At 44.2% G+C, this 20,939-nt stretch overlaps 1 protein-coding gene across 1 annotated transcript in view; it reads left to right on the top strand.

Annotated features, from left to right (window-relative positions):
• Positions 1 to 240: 240 nt before the first annotated feature.
• The window catches only part of sema3e (sema domain, immunoglobulin domain (Ig), short basic domain, secreted, (semaphorin) 3E), a gene marked incomplete at both ends in the record, with an annotated part of 42,107 nt that continues 21,408 nt past the window's right edge, over positions 241 to 20,939 (top strand). Inside the window, 4 exons of the mRNA XM_080841626.1 lie at positions 241 to 367; positions 16,768 to 16,928; positions 18,458 to 18,517; positions 18,863 to 18,982. Coding sequence (XP_080697752.1) covers positions 241 to 367; positions 16,768 to 16,928; positions 18,458 to 18,517; positions 18,863 to 18,982 — 468 coding nt within the window. The remainder of the gene's footprint in view (positions 368 to 16,767; positions 16,929 to 18,457; positions 18,518 to 18,862; positions 18,983 to 20,939) is intronic.

Here is a 20,939-nt window from a genome sequence, read left to right as displayed (position 1 = left end):
CACCCACACACACCCCATTCAGGGCTTCCAAGTATCCCTGAGAGGCAGAGGGCAGGGCTGGACGGATGGTCGTGCTGCGAAAAGGATCTCTCCTCTCCTCTGGTGATGATGATGAGAGAAACACAGACCAGGCGGATCAAGTTGGATCACTGACACTTGGAGAGTGGGCTGGCAGAGTGTGCGTGCGTACGACCTAGTGCTTTAGAGTGTGTGAGTGTGTGTTTACACACGCGCGTGTGTATGACACAGAGCTTGGACGTCGGTGTGAGGATGCTGCCGATCGTTTTTCTCCTGCTTGTTGCCTCGGGATGGAACCTGACCCAGGCGACAAAGAGCGTCCACCCCAGGCTACGACTCACCTACAAAGGTAAGGCAACAGGTGTGTGTGTTTGTGTGTGTGTGTGTGTGTGTGTGTGTGTGTGTGTGTGTGTTGTTTGTGTGTGTGTGTGTGTGTGTGTGTGTGTGTGTGTGTGTGTGTGTGTGTGTGTGTGTTGTTTGTGTGTGTGTGTGTGTGTGTGTGTGTGTGTGTGTGTGTGTGTGTGTGTGTGTGTGTGTGTGTGTGTGTGTGAGTGAGTGTGTGTGTGTGATTTTGTCTCTGTGTCTTTGTCTTTATGTCTTTCTACAAAAAATCTAATATTTTGAAGAAAACATTTTGATGCTAATCAGAAAATATTGAGGTTCAGGTGTGTGTGTTTCAATACAGAGATGTAAAACTAATATTAAGTTTGGATTTGGTTAATAAGTAATCGTATTTGAAGTGTCGGGTCGTTAATTAAGTCACTGAGAGTTTGCAAGCAATTTGCTAATGTTAGAGACAGGCAAAAATAATTGAGTTTGGAAATGCATCAGTGCAAGAATATTTCAGAAATGTGATATTCAGCAGCTTTCCACAGAGGTGACTCTAAGCCTTGTGCCAAGAATAATTACTTGGGTGAATGGCTTTTAATGCAAAGCTTCCACTGAGCTCTGCAGTCTGCAGGCCAATGCATGCTGAATAGATTAACAGCGATCACACTTCGGCATATTTCTGCATACTTTCTTGCCATCTGTCATATTCAATATCCTGCAAAGCTTCTTCAGACAGGTGTTTCATGGATATTGTAAATTTCAAAGCCTTCTCTTGAATCAGAGTGTGGTGTTTGTTTTTGAATGTATATAAAAAAAACACACTTTTTAGATGTAGCAGCAGCTTGTTCAGACAGGTTGGCAGAGGCTATCTTTAGCAGTCGTGCAGACACAGTTGGAACAGTGGCGGCTTTCATCTGATAGAAGTCAATTCGCACTCTATTAAGATTGCTATCCAGTGCTGGGCATCTGTTTGTGATAGTCTTTGCTCTCCACTGCGAGTGTGATGTGAAAGATCTGTGAGAATTTTGACTGTGAGAAATGTTCTTTTATCTTTGCTTCTCATTTGTGGTATTTCCATCAGAAACTATAAAAGTCTGTTTCTCCTTTGGTCCAAGAAAAAAAAAAAAAAAAAACGCCCATCCTCCTTTGCTGTGTGGAAATGGTTATTTTGGGGCTGATCTAATGACATTTGTCACCACGTTGCGGTGATTCTGTCACACACACCAGGATTACGCTCTTATTTTTGTTTGCGCTTTGCCTGCTATGGCGGTTGAGTCTCTACAATGTGGTTTTCTTTTATGAGAAAGTGGTTCATTGAAAGAATGTCAAACACTTGGACTCTTATGGTGGCGTCTCACATGGATGTTTATAGAGGATCGTAGGCGGAATATGAGGGCTTCCCTTTGTAGGGGTCTGCTCTGTAAACAGTCCTGTTACTCTTTTGATCGGATCACTGTGACAACAATGTCATATAAAAATCCACAACAAAGTCAACCAGTCGTGGTTGAAAATGCGTCTGGAATGTACACGCCCTGCAGAGAACTTAAAAAAAAAATACCAGTGGGAGGTCAAAGGAAAGAGAGCTTTACATTTTATCTATTACTTTAACAGCATTCAAACTTTACTTCATGGCTCCAGAACTACGAATCACTGTTGACGTTTCTGAGTTAAGTATTGGTTTTACTGTGTGCTTCAGCGGTGCAAAGGTACATTTTGAGAGACAGAGGTCATCCATAAAGCATGCTCTGACCATTTAATGCAGCAGGCTGATGATTTAAGCCCAGTGTGTCCCGGGTGCTCCCTCCTCTGTTTTTCTGGCCTTGGCGCAGAGCGGGCGGAGGGCTCCCTCTCCCTCTGGCTAATTTACTGGGCTTACATTACTGAGCAACGCTGCTAGTTGTCACTGCTTGCCACGCTCTCCGCCGCTGTGTGCCTCCAGAACTAACCACATCAGTGAGAGTAATGAAGCTGACACGCAGGGGCTATGATGAAGCAGCCAGGGCCGAGGGGGAGGGAGGAGGAGGAGCGGGTTTGTGTGTATGTGTGAGTGTGTGTGTGTGTGTGTGTGTGTGTGTGTGTGTGTGTGTGTGTGTGTGTGTGTGTGTGTGTGTGTGTGTGTGTGTGTGTGTGTGTGGGTGTGTGTGTGTTCATGACTGACACTCTCTGAAAGCGACCAGCTCGGATTGGAAGAAAGCCTCAGGCACTGAGAAAACTTTTCAATATGTGGTTTTTCAGCCACCCCATCCCCCTCCATCAACTCCATCTCCTCGCTCCCTCCGACCCGACCCATCTATCTCCATCCATCTCCATCTTTCACCCATTTTTTTGCAGTTTTTCCCTCAATATCTTTTAGACCTCTCAATTTCACACATTCAGACCTTCTGACTTTCTTTTTCTCTCTCTCTCTCTCTCTCTCTCTCTCGCTCTCTCTCTCTCTCTCTCTCTCTCTCTCTCTCTCTCTCTCTCTCTGTCTCTCTTCTCTACCTGTCTTGCTTTCGTTCCAACCCACACACCGCTTTCTCTTGTCAGGACTGATATGGCCACGTTCCACCAGGCAGTTGAGTGAAGCACGCTACTCCAGGATCCCATCATTGTGGTATGAGAGGCATTCAGGCTGTTGCGTCCAGCCTCATCCCTCCCTTCCTCCCTCCCCTTCAAAGTTTTTCTTACCCAGGGCCGTAGCAGGCATAACAAAGGCATATGAGGAGGGATTGGCATTCACAAGAGCCTTGGGGCACTAGTAGATGGAAGGGCTTGCGGTTCCTCTTGGCAGACTTCCCTCCTGAGACTTTAGTAAGTCCGCAATTATGTTAGGTGTAAAAACAGGGGAGGTAATTTAACGTAAGGGCTTCACCCTCCTCCGTGCGTACAGTAGGGTTTTGAGGTTGATGCCGGGGCTGTACCCAGCGTTTGCTTTGAGTCAGCCTCGGAACAACATGTGGCAACCTGCGACCGTTGTTGCAAATTAGCCCTGGCGGAAGAGCAACGGATCCGCCCAGCGTCAGGCACCACAGGCTCAGCACAGCTCAGAACCTGACTTAATGAGCCTCTCAGTCAGCACATACCTGCATAAGCCCACACCCGAATCGCATTCTTCTGTTTTGCATGTTACCAAGGAAGATATATTTACTTCTCTGTGGAAATGGAATATGGGGATCCTGTGGGATAAGTAATAAGGGCGTTGTGGTTTTCTTAATGTCAAGCAATGAATAATAAGCTTTTGTCCTCTACAAACAGGAGTTTTAGAGTTTGAGAACGGCACAAATATATCCCTCTGATATACAGAGTAACTGGAATGGATCCCATAGCCTGGCACAGTTAGAGGAAGCCATTTGGAAAATCTAACTTTGCATCAGAAGACACTGGCATATGTGCCTCTCTATGGTGCAATAAAGCCGAGAAGGGAGATCTGAGAAAAGCCCTTAAAATTGCTTTATGAGAACATAATAACTGCAGTTTAGGCCTAATCTCTGCCCAATCAAATGTAAACCTTTGGATTGCGTGGGTCAGTCTATGTGATTGTAAGGGTTTACCCTTGCATTGCTGTCTGTCTGGCACCTGACCCCTCCCCTGTGATACGTGACATCGTATATGGCGAATGAATCTTCGTCTCAACACCACCATATGTCGGTCTTAAGTCAAAGGAAAGCCACATCATTCCAGTTATGAGGGCACTGAGTTCTTTGTCTTCTGATTAAAGAAGAAATAATGTAGTCAGTAAACAGCACTGCAAAGCTGAGAACTACAGAATAGACTCTTATTACCTGGTTTTCATCTTTGTATTTGTGTGGTGTTCTGAAACTTATAATTTCTTTGGCTTGGCTTTTCTAATTCACACGTTTGCTATGCAAATTACTGACAAAAGGTGCTAGAGTCACACCCCACCCATTAAATTGATCGTGTCAGTTAGAAGAGTCTGTGTTGGAGTCCGTTAAGTATAATGCTGAAGGCTGGAATCATCACAAACTGTCTGGACGGGAATCGCCTCCCTTCTGCTCACTGGGGAAAAATGCTCCGGGTGGGAAAAGATCAACATTCCATCATAAAGGCATGAAAATTGTCTGCTTCAGTTTCTCAGAAATTACGCAGAGATGTAGGCAGAGAGGAGAAAAATCTAGCTTGAAGTCTGCCTAGTGGAACTCTCCAGAAAGCCATATAGACGTGGCCTGGATTCACTTAGCTGCCTATTGCCGTTGTAATTAGGCCAACGGGCCACAGAGAGAGAGAGAGTTTGTGAGAGATTCAATCTGTGTGTGTGTGTGTGTGTGTGTGTGTGTGTGTGTGTGTGTGTGTGTGTGTGTGTGTGTGTGTGTGTGTGTGTGAGAGTGTGTGTGTGTGTGTGTGTGTGTGTGTGTGTGTGTGTGAGAGAGTGTGTGTGTGTGTGTGTGTGTGTGTGTATGTGTGTGTGTGTTGGGGGGGTTGGTGCATCTACCGAAACAGGTTGATGACATGATCCCCGCAAAATGTGTATTTATTCAGAAGTTAAATTAGTTTTAAAACTTTTCCAAACATTTTTTCCAAACACTTCCACCTGGCACCGGGAAAGCCGAGACGAGTCTTGGGATGATGTCAGGCTGTTATGACAGAGTGGGACTCTCACTTATTACCTTGCGTAAATAAACTCTCCATCTTTGGTCCATTTGTGCCTTGCATTTACCTCTCAGGAAAGAAAATTAAACACCAATCCGCCCAAGCATCCTCCTGGGCTTTAAGACCTTGTCGCCGCTACTTAAGAACAGTTTAACTTCTCTCCCCGGCTTCTCAAAAATATCTCAAACACTCTACACTTTCTTTTTCCAGGGACCTGAAAAAAAGTTTGAGAACACAGTGGAGAAGTAGGCAACTTGAATGTAAGGAGTCGCGTTATTTCAACACGCTGCCCAGCTTATCTCAACATCTGAACGTGGCAGATGTAAACCCTCAGAAAGAGTAAAACCCAGCCCGCCATTCCCCTGCCCTGGAGTCAGTCTTCCTTGTGGGAAGCGTCGCTGAACACCTACTCCCACTGATAACACATTATTACATTTGCTTTTTATCAGCTTCCGAGGGTTAATGCCACAAGATAGGGCAAGAAGGAGAGAGGGAGTGTACACTGTAAGAAAAAGAGGGAGCGATTCCTGTATAACATATTGCTGCAGGACCACGTGGTAGCAAAGAATCCTTCCCGTGGTTTTATTTCTTGGGTTTTGGCCTGAGTATAGAGGGAGTGGGACAGTAGCACTGAGTGTAATTTCTCTGTTGGCTTTAAATGGGTAGCATTACCGCCTAACTGCAGTCTCACATTGCATGTAGGCCCAGGTAGTAATTACTAACTTACTGAGCTGTAATTTTAAACCTGATTCCCAACAGAAGAAACAGCCCAACTACAGAGGTTATGGCTTTGAAATGATTTACTCACCGTAAGTTATGTGAAAGATCTGTTAGGGGGGAATGCCAGTCGTATGTGCCCTTTCTGCTGTTTAACGTTTCATTTCAGCTAAATGGCAGGTTTCATATAAACATTGATATTTCTAAACCCCCTCAGACTGTAAAGACATCTCCAGGCATGAGGTCAGAACCCTACCTTATCTTTCCCCTGTGTTTGACCTGGGCCATTTTATATCTGAAGCAAACTTAACTGTTTCAAGTTCAGTGTAGAAGTGGTAGACCTCTTCTTTGTGTGCATTGCAAATCCATGTTCCATGCATTGTATATTCAATTCTGGTGCCTTATTATTTTACATTAAAGCCTATAACTGAATTGATGATACTTATGAACTAATAGAATTGTTTTACAGTCATTCTGGCCATTCAAATGAGGGCATGCATCTCTCTCGTTCTTTATCTATTTCTCTTTCCCATCGTCTCTTCTTCTCTCTTTGGCAGCTGCTTCCTATTCCCCTCACATGGAACACAAAGCGGTCTGTTTGCCCAGTAATCAACACACTTCCTCTCCAATAGAACAGCTGAGGGGTCGCCGTGACTACGATGCCAGTGCCACAATCACCACCTATTCATACCCACCTCCACCCCCCCCACCGCCCATCTCCCAACCACCAGGATCCAAGCATTACCTAAAGGTTGCCTAACCATTTCAGTTGCCGTAAGAGCACAGAGAGGAGAAGGGAGATATCGAGCTCTTTGACGCCAGGGATCAGAGAAGAACACTTTGTGCTCGAAGCGAATGAGTGTTCCTCATTAGACCTCTGAAACCTCTAATCTGCAGGGGAACAATACTGCCTAACATGGGCCTGGCTCGCACAAACACAGGCTCGATTCACATGGAGCAGTGATGAGCAACCACATGCAAAGGCATATAATCCTTGCCTCCTGGTCCGGGCACCATGGCTTAGGGGCTGCGGTGTAATGTGGACCCTCTTCATGGGTGGCTGGCTTTTATGAGCTTAAACCAAAAGGGCACCAGATGACCGCAACAGGCCTCAGTTGTGTTAGTATCCTTATTGATTTAACCATGTATGAATATGTTAAATTCATGTATAAGTTCAGTATTTACAGTAGTAGTAGTAGTACTTTAGTGCTTTTAAGTAAATACATGACCTTGGCATTTTCAGTGTGATGGTTTTCTGCCGCCAGTCTTCTCTACTCCCTCCTCTCCTTGGTATTTCTTTCCTCTTATTTCCATATCAAACACTTTAACACCACAGTTTAATCTCTCTAAGTTCAGTGGATTCAGAGTTTTTTACCTGAACAACCACTACTATTTGTTCTTTCCCCCCCTTATCTCTCTCTCTCTCTCTCTGTCATCATCACCAGTTCCTATTTTCTCTCCCTCTCTCTTTCTTTCTCTTTCTCTACTTTCTGAAATTGCTGTGGTTTCCATTTCCTGCGTGACATCACTGACAAATACGATCCAATGCTTTGCTAATGTTACAGTAATTGCTATTCCTCTGGCAAACACCTTGACAAGAAAACGAACAAAGGGAGAGGTATGTGTTTTTCATCCAGTTTCTTTTGTGATGTTTATCAGTGAGCTGCCCCTCTTTTCAGTCTCATTACTGTTTAATCGCTTAAGGCAACCGAGACCTAATACTAAAATACAATGGCTGTATAATGCTAGTACTTAAATGTGCATTCATATTGACTTTTTCCATCTATTTCTCTCTCTCTATTTCTCTTTCTCTCTCTCTCTCTCTTTCTCTCTCTCTCTCTCTCTCTCTCTCTCTCTCTCTCTCTCTTCCTGTTCTACTATAAGTGGCTCAACACAGTATAGAGCTTAAAGAGGTTGTTTTTCTTCTCATTATGAAAACATTTTCAGTGTCCCTGTAGTCAAGGTTAAATTTGAGATTAAAGAGTTTATTTTTATTTTATGGGGATAAATCTCCCTTGGCATCCTTCAACACATCAATAGCAAGTGTTGAAAGGGACCCTTTTTTTACTCTCTCTCTCTCTCCCATTCTTGTTTGAAGTGCTGTTTGAGTAGACCCTGATCTCTCTTGGTAACATTTGTTTGGAATATAACAGGTTCCTATGTGGCCTCTCTGCAGACGTTAACCACTTACATTATCCCATATGGGGTAAATGATAGGGGTAGGAGATGCGGAAATCCCCCCTACGCCTCTTTAAAAAAAACACTGCTGGCTTGGTAATTGCCAAGAAGAGCACCTTGATTCACTTTCATGGTCATTAAAAGAAAGAGTGCCAGAAAGCTGTCAGCGTGATTAGACAAGATGTGGAGGTGAAGAAGAAGAAGTAAATGAATGGGCTCTTTTATTCAGAGACAGTTGAGTTTTGTGGCATGAGAGGCTAAGTGACTGGATATTCAAATAAAAGCTTTTAGAATAAAATGTACACATGTTTTTGAGTAATTCAGTAAAATCAACCTGGCTCTGCTTTCACTACTTAACCAAATTGAAGTTGTGATCATGAACTTTATTTTTGTCCATACAACTGTAGCAAAACATCCTTCATGCATGTTGACTGCTTCATAAAAACACATATGGAAGAAACATTCAGCATTGTGAAATGTATCTCACAGGTCGTTTCCAGTCCATTTGTGGGTCAAGTGTGTGACGTTATTGTGAGAGGTCCTTTTGTCTTTTGGGTTCATCTATCTCTTGGCACATCAGAAATGAAGACAGAGTTTTGGGCACCAGAGCAGGGCTGCGGCACATGGCAAGCTAGGTCCTGCAGCCTCTCATCTGTCTTACTGAACTCCATTTTGGCCCACATTCTGTACCTGTTGCATCAGGACTTCCACCAACACACCCACATGCACACACATAGCTACTGCATGATTAATTTAGGTGGTTTCTGTTTTTTTTTTTCTATGAAGGCGATGCCTTTGACAAGTATCTGGTGCCAATGTTTGCATTTGTGTGCGTGTGTGTGTGTGTGTGTGTGTGTGTGTGTGTGTGTGTGTGTGTGTGTGTGTGTGTGTGTGTGTGTGTGTGTGTGTGTGTGTGCGTGTGTGTGTGTGTGTGTGTGTGTGTGTGTGTGTGTGTGTTGCCTGCATGGCTGTCTGTCTGTCAACCCCCAGTCAGTTTCTTCAGGCAGGGGGTTAATTGGAGTTTATCTTGTTCCCCCGGGGGCATACAAGTGTTTGGCTTTCCTCTGCCCTTACGGAGGGTGAGGGCGGAGGAGCTGTCGGCCTGCATTATCCCATAAATGATGGAGCCAGGATGAAGGCCATTACCAGAGATAGGGCTGCCTGCTGATGGGGCGAGAGCGGCCCATTGTCAACTATCATTTGACAGACAGCCTTCAATCACCAAACCTATCATGCAGCATAGCATAGACCAACACAGTTCCTGAGGCTCTGAGTTTCGTGTTTTTTATCTTGATCTACAAGGATGATGTGAGGGAGAGCTGTGACCATGGAGCTGCTGCACAGTTTCCATTTCCATGTGAGTGACAGCCATCACTCACCACACCCATGACAGAGATTAGAGGTGGCAAGGTTTCCGAGTTAAAACATTTAAAAACCCTGGTTAAAGCTGGGTTAAAAGACTTTGTTAATACCTAGTTTCCTGTCTGTTTTACAAATCTCACAACTGGGCTTGATCATGATCTGATCATGAAGTCAAAAAGTTCTAAGATGTATTGATATACAACATTTCTCCATTTAAACACATTCTCAGAGGCATTGTTGGTAGTAAGTAGGAAAAATCCTCTTGTTCCAGCTTCTGTATTTGAGCATGCGTTGTCTTTAGGCCCTGCCTTCTGTCACGTTGCATTTGTTCCATAAGGGTGTTTGTCGTGGGAGGCGGTCTCGCTTGGTCGACACCCAGGCCCCTCATAATATCTCGCATCTGACGTCCGTTATCAGCACACACCATAACTGGAAGACAAAACACGGCCTGATGATACGCCATCTGAGACCAGAGGCAGGGTGTGCTCGTGAGACAGTGAGGTAAAACTGAGCCGAATGATAATCATTCCAGATGTCCATAAAGAATTTGTTCTCAAAGTTAATGAAATGAATCGAAGCAAAGCTTTTGACAGTACAAAGCTGCGCTGGCTTCAAATCAAAGTTTGTCTCAATGCCAGGTGTCAAACCACAACACGTAGTTGTTCTCATTACCTACAACTAGCTTCGGGGGAATGTCTCCTACAAGGTGGTCCACAAGCAAGAATAAACAAAGTTGTTTTTATTTCCTTTTAATTACATGTCAAAAAAATAAAACATCCAGGTGAATAAGGTGTGTATCCAGGAAGAAAATCACGCCTGTCTGACTCCAAGGATTATGGGTAATTACAGGAACTGGATCCAGGCATTAACACAACAGCTCAGAGCTGCCTCTGTGTCAGTATCACACAGTCGAGACAGTGAAAAATAAACACTGACTTAATACGACTTCACATGAAATGGCTCCCACAGACAAACTTCTACGTTGAGAACCTTTTATAGTGAGTGAACTCACACAGTGTTATTTATATGATTATTTTTCCTTCTAGCCCACATGAGTGGAGGACAGAAACAGGAAGGCTGATGGTGGCCAGTCTCGTCATTTTTTTTCTCTTGCGATTGCCATGGGAACTGAGCAGCAGTGAAAAAGTGACAGGGCCGATTTGGCAAAAGACGGAGAAAAAGGGTCCTCTTTAAAGGAAAGACCACAGCACACACACACACACACACACACACACACACACACACACACACACACACACACACACACACACACACACACACACACACACACACACACTCCACACCAACAACGCTGGGTGTCCTCTAGCAGCACCAGACCCTCCCCAAGGTCAATCAGACCCAGGGCCCCCTGCCCAAGGGTACCCCTCTCCCTGTCAGCCCACAGGAAAAGCTCCCCGCGAGGTCTGCAGATCTGAGAGCAGGGCCCTCACCCCTCCAGACCCCACCAACAGCAGGAGAGAGGTAGCGAGGCGCTGAAACAGCTCACTGATCAGCGTAATCAGAAATGGCGGTATCCAATGTGGGTGGGATAACAAGTGTACAAATACGTGGACGAGATCTAGGGCCGCTTTAAACAAAGGTATTTTAGACTGGTCTCTAGTGTTAGGCCAGTCTTAATATCTAAATTAATAAGTCTAATGGAAGTTAGAAAAATGAAGACTGACTCATTTTAAGCCAAAGACAAATAGACACCCTACCTTACCCAACTCAGGCTTAAGAACCATTTTACAATGTAAGAGTGGTTAATGTCACAATACGTAGGTGAACGGTCAACCATACATTTTAAAGGTAAAAAATAGGGATGAAAAATGACACTAACAAAATAACATTCTTACTAAAATATTTTAGGAATTGTCAGAACCCTTTTTTTTATTGACTTTATTTTAAAACACACTTCACTGAATTTTCCAAGTAAAATGTTCTTGTAACTATTGAATTATTCCAATTATCTGCTGGGATAAATAGATCTGAGAGGTTGGAAGTGGTTACTCAATCGGCCAATTTTTTTTTTCTTTGAAAAAAAGTCTTAATTTACCCAGAATTAATTGTCCTGCTTCAGGTATTGAATAACTAAACTGCTTGGTGCCACAGATTCATTTAGTTGTATATGTGAATTGTGAAGCCTGACTATGTGTTATGCGAAAGCCTTTGAGAAACCGGCCCCTGTTCAGATGTTGGCTTCTATGCCAACAGTTCTACAGCTCGATAGTGTCTCACCTGCATCATACAAAGCTGCAAAACCACAAAAAAAGAATATTAAGAAACAGCGGTAGGTATGCTATGAGTTATATGAGATTATGATGAATCTCTGTAATAGTCATACAACAGTGGTCAAAGTGTGTTTAGTAAGGGAAACCCAGGCACATAGAGGAGAACTGCTGTCTGGAACAACGATTAGTTCGCTTATGCAGACAAGGGCTAAGCTTACATTTCATAAATGGCATGGTTATAGCATAGTTATATGTTAATAGCTGGGGTTGCAGAGGTTAATCCACTCAACTTTCTACACGGTACACAATCTCCCAAATCCCAACACCCTTAGTTCCTATACAAAGACTGTTGAAATGATTGAACTTACAAATTAGGTAATGTGAAGACAGAAGACTGGGTAATGTTTAATTTGACATCATTGGCACTGTAATGTGATATCCTTTGACTGTAACTCAATGCCATCAACATGTGAAAAATATTTGGCATTAAACTCTAAAAACATTTGCTGTCAGGTGATGTCTGCGCTCTGTTTCTCATTTAAAAAAAGAAAGGAAACCTAAAGAATACATGCAAACATGTGCAGACTGAGACACACAAAATCAATCCTGACAGATAAAAGAAAACGAACGAAACCTCTTTCCTCCAAGATGAAAGCCTGCCTTATCAGTGACAGCCGATAGTCCTTCTGAACACTAGAGCAGCCTGTTGCACAATCTTGCCCCATCTTCCCGGACATTACTCATTTGGCTTTTCCGATCTCCAATCCCTCTTTAGGGAGATCCGGAGAGCTTTCCTACCTTTTGGTCAAAAAGCATCCTGTTTGTGTGTGTGTGGGTTTGAGGGGGGGTCGGGAAGTCGAGACAGAGATCTTGTGTCTGGATGACGGGTCATTTAGTGGAGTGGGTCAACGTAGAGGAACGTTAAAGGTCTGCTTCGCATGTGTGGACAGTGGCAACCGACACCACTTGGACCATGACCATTCCCGTTTACGGTACGACTCGGACACATCATGGGAAACAAAATCCTCTTAAAAAGAACTTGGCCCAGGCATGTTGACAGGCTGAGGGTATGTGTTATTCATTATAACAAAGGGCTCATAAAAACCATGAAACACCCAAGCGATGCCGCAGCGAACTGCATAAGTATTTCAAAAGCACAATGTTGAAACAAACAGCAACCTCCCGAAAAGAAAGAAAGCCTAGCTCAAACTAACCCTTGCAGAGTTCTGTGCCCTGTCCTTTAATTATGATAAAAGGCTTTGTCCTATATCACCCAGGGCCTGCTCCTTGACCTCTGTTTATCCCTGGGGGTGCCCTGCTGGTGTGACCCCAGCCTTAGGTCAGAAGTCTGTAGCTAGGCTAATCAGCTTCCAGGGCTGAGCTGGGTGGATGTTGGCTCTGGACCTGTGGTTTTGAGCTATGGTATTTCTTCTTGTTTACTCTCCCATTCTCTCCAGACCGCATACTACTCACACAAACACTAATTAGCTCCACACATTTCTCATGCTGCTCTGTTGTTCGTCCCACCAACTGATGAGTGGAATATTGTATTGCAGTTTGTAGTATACAAGATGGACCTGAGAAAATCCCCTGTCAAAAGGAGGCCAAGGCAAGTTTGACTTAATTTATCTGGTTCGAGTTACAGGGATTTATTGAAACCATGAGGGTCCTAACAAACTGATGATGCCTTACCAAGACAAAAGAGGGGATGGTCCCGAGAGAGAGGTGGTGCGTTTTACCAACATGAGCAAACAAAGTTAAGCAAAGAGTAATGGGTTACTTTGTTTCCTGGCAAATGTTCCTTAAGTGTCATTAATCCTTAAGGACATAGGATAATTTAAGAGAAGTGAAGAGGAGTTGATATGCGTGGATGTTTACACTTAACAACATGTTTACAAATGGAAAAGCTACATGCTAAGTAGGGATGTGTCACGCATAGAGAAACGATTGATTGTTTATTCAAATATTCCAACAGGCATAACTAGGCAGCATTTCAAAACCATGAGTCAACTGCTGTTCTTCCTTCAACATTAGTATTATATGAGCTTCTAACATCTGCTTGTGTTTCATGTCCACATGCGACCGAGCTGAGTTTGAGCAGGCTTTCCTCATCGTCAGCTACTCAGGCCGTATTAATAAGACATAACTGCAGAGTTATTTACATAAAGTAACCGTATCACTTTTTATCGTTCTACATCCCCTCGCTTGTATTTGTTTTCACTTTAGTCCCCATGGCCAGTGTTAAAAGCGCTAGTGTTGTCTGGTCTCCTCTTCGTCAGTGTTGGCTGTTTTATTCATTTGTGTAATCGGATAAATCTGAACAGCACACCTCTGGGCATGCAACAGTATCACTTCAACTCTTTTTTCTCTCTCTCTCTCTCTCTCTCTCTCTCTCTCTCTCTCTCTCTCTCTCTTTAAGCCGAACACTTAATTTAAGTGAGCCTCTCTCCAGGCAGTCCAGGGGTTAAAGAGGTCAGCACCTCTGTGGCGGAGGCAACTGTAATGTGTACCAGCTTTCTGAAGAAAAAAAAAATCACCTAACGAACCCGCCGTACCTGCAAACCTCCCACCGGTAGTTTCAAAGCCAGACTTTGACTTCCAACTTTGGCTCATTCATCATCGGAACGTGTGCAAGGTTTGAACATGTTAACCACCTCTTGGGATATTCAGCTAAGTGGTTTTAAAGCATTTCAGGCAGTCACTGATATTGGTGTGTTGGAGGGCATCCCCACCCGTTTGTGTGCAGGCGTCAGTCTGAGTTCCCACAGTCATATCAGCTGTTCAGAGCTGTTTACGCTGATCATGCAGTTACCCATGTCAACAGAATCTGGAATCTCGAGTTTTTCCACCCGTGTAGCTAGAGGGGCCTCCTCTGACACAGTTAGCGCTGCTGCCAGAGGGCCAGGGAGGGTACAGGCCAGTTGCGTAAGTGTTAGAGTTTTACTCCGGCGCCCTCTGGTCCTGATGCCCCATTAGGAGTAGCTCGTAAAGATAATGGCAGGCAACCCCTATGCCAAGGTGCCACAGCCAGCCCCAGATCAAGGTCAGAGATAGATGTCTGAGCTCCCCACCAGAGAGGCATTTGTGTGTGTGTGTGTGTGTGTGTGTGTGTGTGTGTGTGTGTGTGTGTGTGTGTATCTGTGTGCATTTGTCTGTCTGTCTGTCTGTCTGTCTCCTATTGCGTTCACTGCTCCCTGTCATCGTTAACTCCATCAGCCTTACTCTCGTCTCTCTCACTACCTCCACTTGTTGCAGTTCCCACCACTCAATTTTTCACCTCATTTTCTATTTCTCTCAAGTTTCTTTTTTCTATCTTGTCTCTTATTCCATCACTTCACTCTCTCTCTCTCACTCCCTCTCATCCTGCTTTTCCCTCTCTTCATCCCTCCCTTTATGTCTCTTGGGACATCTCACAGCCAGAATCCCCTCCCTCTCTTTGACTCCAGGCTGCCGGTGATCCTCTGAAATGACTAACCCAGCAGGAAGTAGCCTGTAGCGGTGCCGCGCATGTGTGTGTGTGTGTGTGTGTGTGTGTGTGTGTGTGTGTGTGTGTGTGTGTGTGTGTGTGTGTTAGTGTCTGTGTCTGCACTTGGGGAAGTGAGGTATTTGGCTGCTGCTGCCTGGCATAAGTGAACCTAGGGCTTTAGAAAATCACAAACACATTGAGAGGGAGAGCAGTGTTTCTGACCAGAGGGCCCGCTCGCACTTGGAGGAAATGAGAGGGTCGCGACCAAATGGGCTCAAATGAGAGCCCTGCAGGGACCTAAGAGCACACGCACACACACACACACACACACACACCACACAGACACACACACACACACACACACACACACACACACACACACATACAGACATATCTACATACACACAAAGACATACATACACACAGACATGTTAACACTCAGATTAAAACACTGGTCTCTTCGTCCCATACATACACACACACACATTCACAAAGGCACACATAAACTCTCTCTTTCGCTCTTTTGCACATACAGGGAGAGGAAATGAAAGGGGTCGAGTCTGAGACATCTTTATGTAGACGATGAAACAGCCGTACTTTACCCTTGCTAAATTAAAGCAATCGGATGCACACACATGTGCAGAGCAGCTGGACCATGGTAAATCTGGTCTTGTTTGGTTCAGATCTGCCTTCCTAATCTGGGCCACCTCAATGACGACTTGAGGGGCTTTGGTCCATAGGGCTTTTGCAAGGTTATTTCCGTAATAGGCACAGCATTGAGAGTCATGGAGAGTCTGGTGGGTTCAGAAGGTTTATTTGTTACCGGAATCAGGTGTTTCCCTTGCAAGCCCATTGGAAATCCAGTCAAGCACCTGAGTTATTAAAAAAGAATCACTCTGTAAAATCTTCTGAGGCCTAAGACTGTGGACTGAACTCCATTTAAGAGTCACCAGTGTAAGCGATACTAACTGCTACAGTACATGTGCTCTTTCATTTGGGATGATGTCATGCTACGGGAAATGCCCGGTGATAAGTAAAGGACAGCGAGTCTGTAAATATTTCATGGTTTCTTTGCCCTTGATCTTTCTGTGTGTCTGTGTGTGTGTGTTTGTGTGTATGTGTGCGATTTATGGGATGTGTGGAACGTTCGTCATGACATGCAATGTTTTATATCACTGCGGCTGATACGGTCACATATTAACAGATGACATCACACACATTCTTATTTCAACATGAACGAAATCACATTTTATTTCATTCCAAGGTCATGCATCACTGTAAACACTGCAATTAGAAAATGTTGAGATTGGGAAGTTCATCAACTTTTTGCTGGATATTTGAGATGTGGTGTTCCCTTAAAAAAGCTCAGCCACAGTGTGCTTGACTGAAATAGATGATAAATAGATCAAATCATAGATGTTGGCGTAAGTTATTTTTTCCAAACAATATTGTCGAGGTATTCTTTCAACCATGCTAACCCTATGTTGATCACAAGCCTTTTAAGTTGTAATGCTGTGTTCCTGTTTGTATAGGTTATGCTTTCTATTTCTAGAAACACTGTTCAAGTAGTTTGAAAATTGTCATAAACAAAGGGGTTAAATTATGACATAATTGACATGTTTAGTTTGTTTAAAATGTGTTTATTTGAATATGTGACGGCGTGAAGACCATAAACGTGTCACCCATTATCTTATAAACACATCAAAGACATATTTTGATTGATGAATATGAAAAGGCAGAAAGTGAAATATAAAGTTTTACTCGATTACAAAATTACATTATTTAACCTTTCTCTCTCTCTCTCTCTCTCTCTCTCTCTCTCTCTTTCTCTCTCTCTCTCTCTCTCTCTCTCTCTCTCTCTCTATCTGTCTGCAGAGCTATGTGAAATGAACAGAACATGGGTGTTCCAGGCCCCTGACGGAACCCTGCCGAAGCCCACCATGCTGCTGGACGAGTCCAAGGAGAGACTCTTCATTGGGGGCAGAAATGTCCTCTTCTCTCTCAGCCTGGAGAGAGTCAATGTCAACCACAGCGAGGTGTGTGTGTTTGTGTGTGTGTGTGTGTGAGTCCATGTTCATCACTAGGGTCTTTTCATCCCTTAGGGTCAGAGGATCAACAGACCAGCAGTCTGGGTGTGCTCTCTGTAGTTAGTGTTTCTGTTTGATTCTTCACACTTCTTTATTTGATTACTGGCAGCTCAACCCCTTAATCTCTGTTTAGCCATCCAAACACATACCAGCTGCACCCTCTAAACTCTCTCTCTCTCTCTCTCTCTTTCTCTCTCTCTCCCTCTCTCTATCTCTCTCTATCGCAAACACACACACTTCCATTAAATCACTGTTTTTTTCACAGTATAAATTTGAATTGAATTTAGCCAATGGAACAGCTGAACTTCTGTCCAGCCCTCAGTGCATTGCATTCGTTCACCTCAATTACACAGAATAATGGGGGCCGCACAGCAACGTCTCACTGTCAAATGCATCGCTAATGCAAATAGACCTTTATATCAAAATGTATTCCATATCCAATACAAAACAGACCTATTGAGTTATTAGAGTCCATAATTACAGCATCTTGAAATATTGTTGTGATTAACTTCAGTTCCCTAGCGTAATGACAGGAACAGATATTATAATGGGTTTAGCAGGTCAGGTTAATGTGATGCTTGCCATGTGCACACACACCATCGCTTAGATATGTGACCTCTGCTGTCATAAAGTCATCGGGGGTGTTTATGAAGTACCAGACATATTCATAAACCAGACACTGCTAGTGACTAAAGACTTTGCTCCAGGTCAAGGGCTTTTTATGTCTCTGATTCCGGCATAAACATAGTTAAAATCAAAGAATGACGTCAAACGGCAGCATATGGCACTTGTGAAAAGTCTCTCTCACTTCCCTGGGCTTGAGACAGGGGTTGGAATGGGGGTTGACTGCATATAAGGTTATAGTTTGACAAGAGCTCAGACTATGTATGGTTATGAGTCTGTGAAGGGTTTATGTCTGAATGCCTGCTATGCGTGCAATTGTTCTAACACACACGCACGCATGCACGCACGCACGCACGCACGCACGCACGCACGCACGCACGCACGCACGCACGCACGCACGCACGCACGCACGCACGCACGCACGCACACTCACACACTCACACACTCACACACTCACACACTCACGCACTCACACACACTCACACTCACACACACACACACACACACACACACACACACACACACCACACACACACACACACACCCTTACACATTCACTAGATTTTTCTCATCTTATGTGTGATGTTTGTAGTTAATAACTGTGTAGGAACTTCTGAACCTTGATAACATGTTATTCATTATGTTACATTCATTCAATTATGGAGAGCTGACAGTTACCTTAACTCATGTTCCCAAGTCCCATCACACACCTACTTACAGTCACTCAATCCAGGTCACATTATCATGGAGCATGAATGTGTACTATAAATATACATATTTTCGTGCGTTTGTGTTGGTATAGTTGTATATGTCTGAGTCTGTGCAATTGTGACTGTCCAATGCTTGCCTCCCAGATCCATTGGGCCGTGTCTGATGATCAAGTGGAGGGGTGCTTGAAGAAGGGACGGGAGAAGGTGTGTTCTAATTTGCTTAATCTTTCTGACATGAGTATATGTGGTGGCGCAGTTTGCTGAAACTGCATAACTGTGGGCTGAACCTGCCAACGGCACTGCCACTGTGTGTGTGAAAGGGAATTCATAGTCAGGATTAACAACAGAACGACAGTAAAATTCCTACAGTCAACAATTGGTTTAAAGATTGATGGCTCACCCATAAAAGTGCTTGACAGGAAAAATTATGGAATCTCTCTTTCACTCACATACATACTCTCTCTCTCTCTCTCTCTCTCTCTCTCTCTCTCTCTCTCCCTCTGAAATTCTCTCTCTCTTCCCTTCTGTCTCTCATTCCCATCTTTGCAGTCGGAGTGTGCCAACTACATAAAGCTGGTGCAGCAGTATGACGACACCCACCTGCTGGCCTGTGGGACTGGAGCTTTTAACCCTATGTGCACCCACCTGAAGAAAGGACACTGGAAAGAGGTGAGACATCCTACAGCAACAGATGACATTGGGTTTCAGTTCCACACTAACGGCGTCGCATGGGTCTGAAGTCCAGCTACGCTGAAAGCATGCACACAGGTCCAGACACTCCACAGAGATCAAATTAGTTCTCTTCACTGTGTTCACTTTGTTAGAAACCAGCAGCCCTTAAAGCCGAACAGATCACCGGTGCATGACAGAGGTGTGCTGCCAACTGTTCAGAGGTGGGCACCTGCCAGTTTTCATACAATATATCTTAATATTCGATATTGCGTAATATTACATGAGGAGCACGCCTGAAGTGAACCTTAAAGCATTTAGTGGCATACCAGGTGCGGTCTCCAGGGTTGCCAAGCTCTCAGGGACTGATTATAGGACCTGTGTGCATGTGTGTGTGTGAGAGGCTGTGTGTGCCTGTGCGTGTGTGTGTGTGTGTGTGTGCGTGTGCTGGGAAGTTGTTTTTGTCCAGAAAGGCTCACAGGGCCAGTGGCTCAGGGCTCAGGCTCTCTGGACTTGTCCACTGAGAGGAGAGGAGTGCTGGAAGCTGTGTGTGTTTTGGGGGGGTCAGGCGTGTGCGTTTATGTGAAAAAAAGAGACAAATTCTACCACATTTTCCTTTGTGATTCAAGTTGTGGCTTTGCTGTTGCCACCATGTCTACATTTCATCCAGTAATGGCCGTCTGACTCAGCCATAAAGGTTTGAAATTCTGTTTGTTTTTCCTGTCATCAATTAAAACTGGTCAACATGGCCTCATGTCCAGCACGCACCCTCTTTGTTATAGCCCAACCCTCTCCACTCGGCTACTGCTTTGAACACTGGGTGCCAAATACTGAATCTGCTGATTAAATCCTGCCGTTTTTTGCCACAATTGAACAGTTTCAGGATACGCGGTGGATATATGAAAAAGAAGGGGCACTTATTGTCGATTAGTTAAGCCTTTTAGCTCGTAATGAATGAGGCCAAAATACTGTATCAGCAGTCTTTTTCCCAGGCACCTCTTAAACTCTTGCCAAGTTTTCTGCTCACCCATTTCCTCCTAGCCTCAACACAAGTTTAATGAGATCTTAGGTTCTGAAAAGACGCAGTGCTCCAGCCGCACATCTCAAGCCAGGGATGGCGAGGTGTCCGTGGCAACAAGAGAGAGAAGAAGAGAGGGATAGAGAGTGAGTTTATTTTCACATGTGCGTGGCAGCTTTATCATTTCTCCGCTGAAAGGATCTACGACAGAGAGAAAACAAACATCCTCATCCTCTCCGGGGAGCTTGGGTCAAATTAAAGAGAGGCAAATTAAAGAGGAAAGCGGTCCGTCTGAGAGAAGAGAGGAGAGTGGAGGGAAGAGGGAGGGGAGGGGGGCAGAGGAGTTTCCCCATCTGCTGTCTGTGGTTTAAATGCTTGCCTGAGGGTCAGATCGAACTCATATGTGCCATACATTTCTTTCTCTTTCTCTTTCGCCCTCATTCTTTCTTTCTTTCCTTTCTTTCTCTAGCTGACCCTGTCTTTTTTGTCTCTCTTTTTCCTACTCTCTGTCTCCCTCTTTCTTTCTATCTCCCCCCCTTTTGAACAGCTACACAGTTTCCACTTAAGATCAAATCACACCAACAAATAAACTTGCTGAAATGTGCTGCTCGAGAGCTCTAACTCATATGCGGGTTGGGAACGGCGACTCCCTCAGGCTTTTGGAACAGAACATCCAAACTCTGATCATGCCTGTGGCAGCGTATTTTGATAACAACATCAAATTCCAAAACAAGTGTGGAAAGCCTGTTTCTCTTGACTTTGGCACACAGTGCACAGCACTGGATATTGGAAACCAGCTGAGAAAAGTAAACAAGAAACAAGTGTATAAATAAAATAAAAAAGAAATAAATGTAATAGATGTATTGAAAACCAGTCCAGAAACACACAGTGTAAACACAAATTTGCAGAGAACATTGTTCTTTGGTTGTCTGCCATGGG

Source organism: Sprattus sprattus, assembly GCF_963457725.1.
Source record: "Sprattus sprattus genome assembly, chromosome: 7".
In the NCBI taxonomy this organism is placed as follows: Eukaryota; Metazoa; Chordata; class Actinopteri; order Clupeiformes; family Clupeidae; genus Sprattus; species Sprattus sprattus.
The sequence above is the reverse complement of the archived record's forward strand: the minus strand, read 5'-3'. Positions and strand labels throughout refer to the sequence as shown.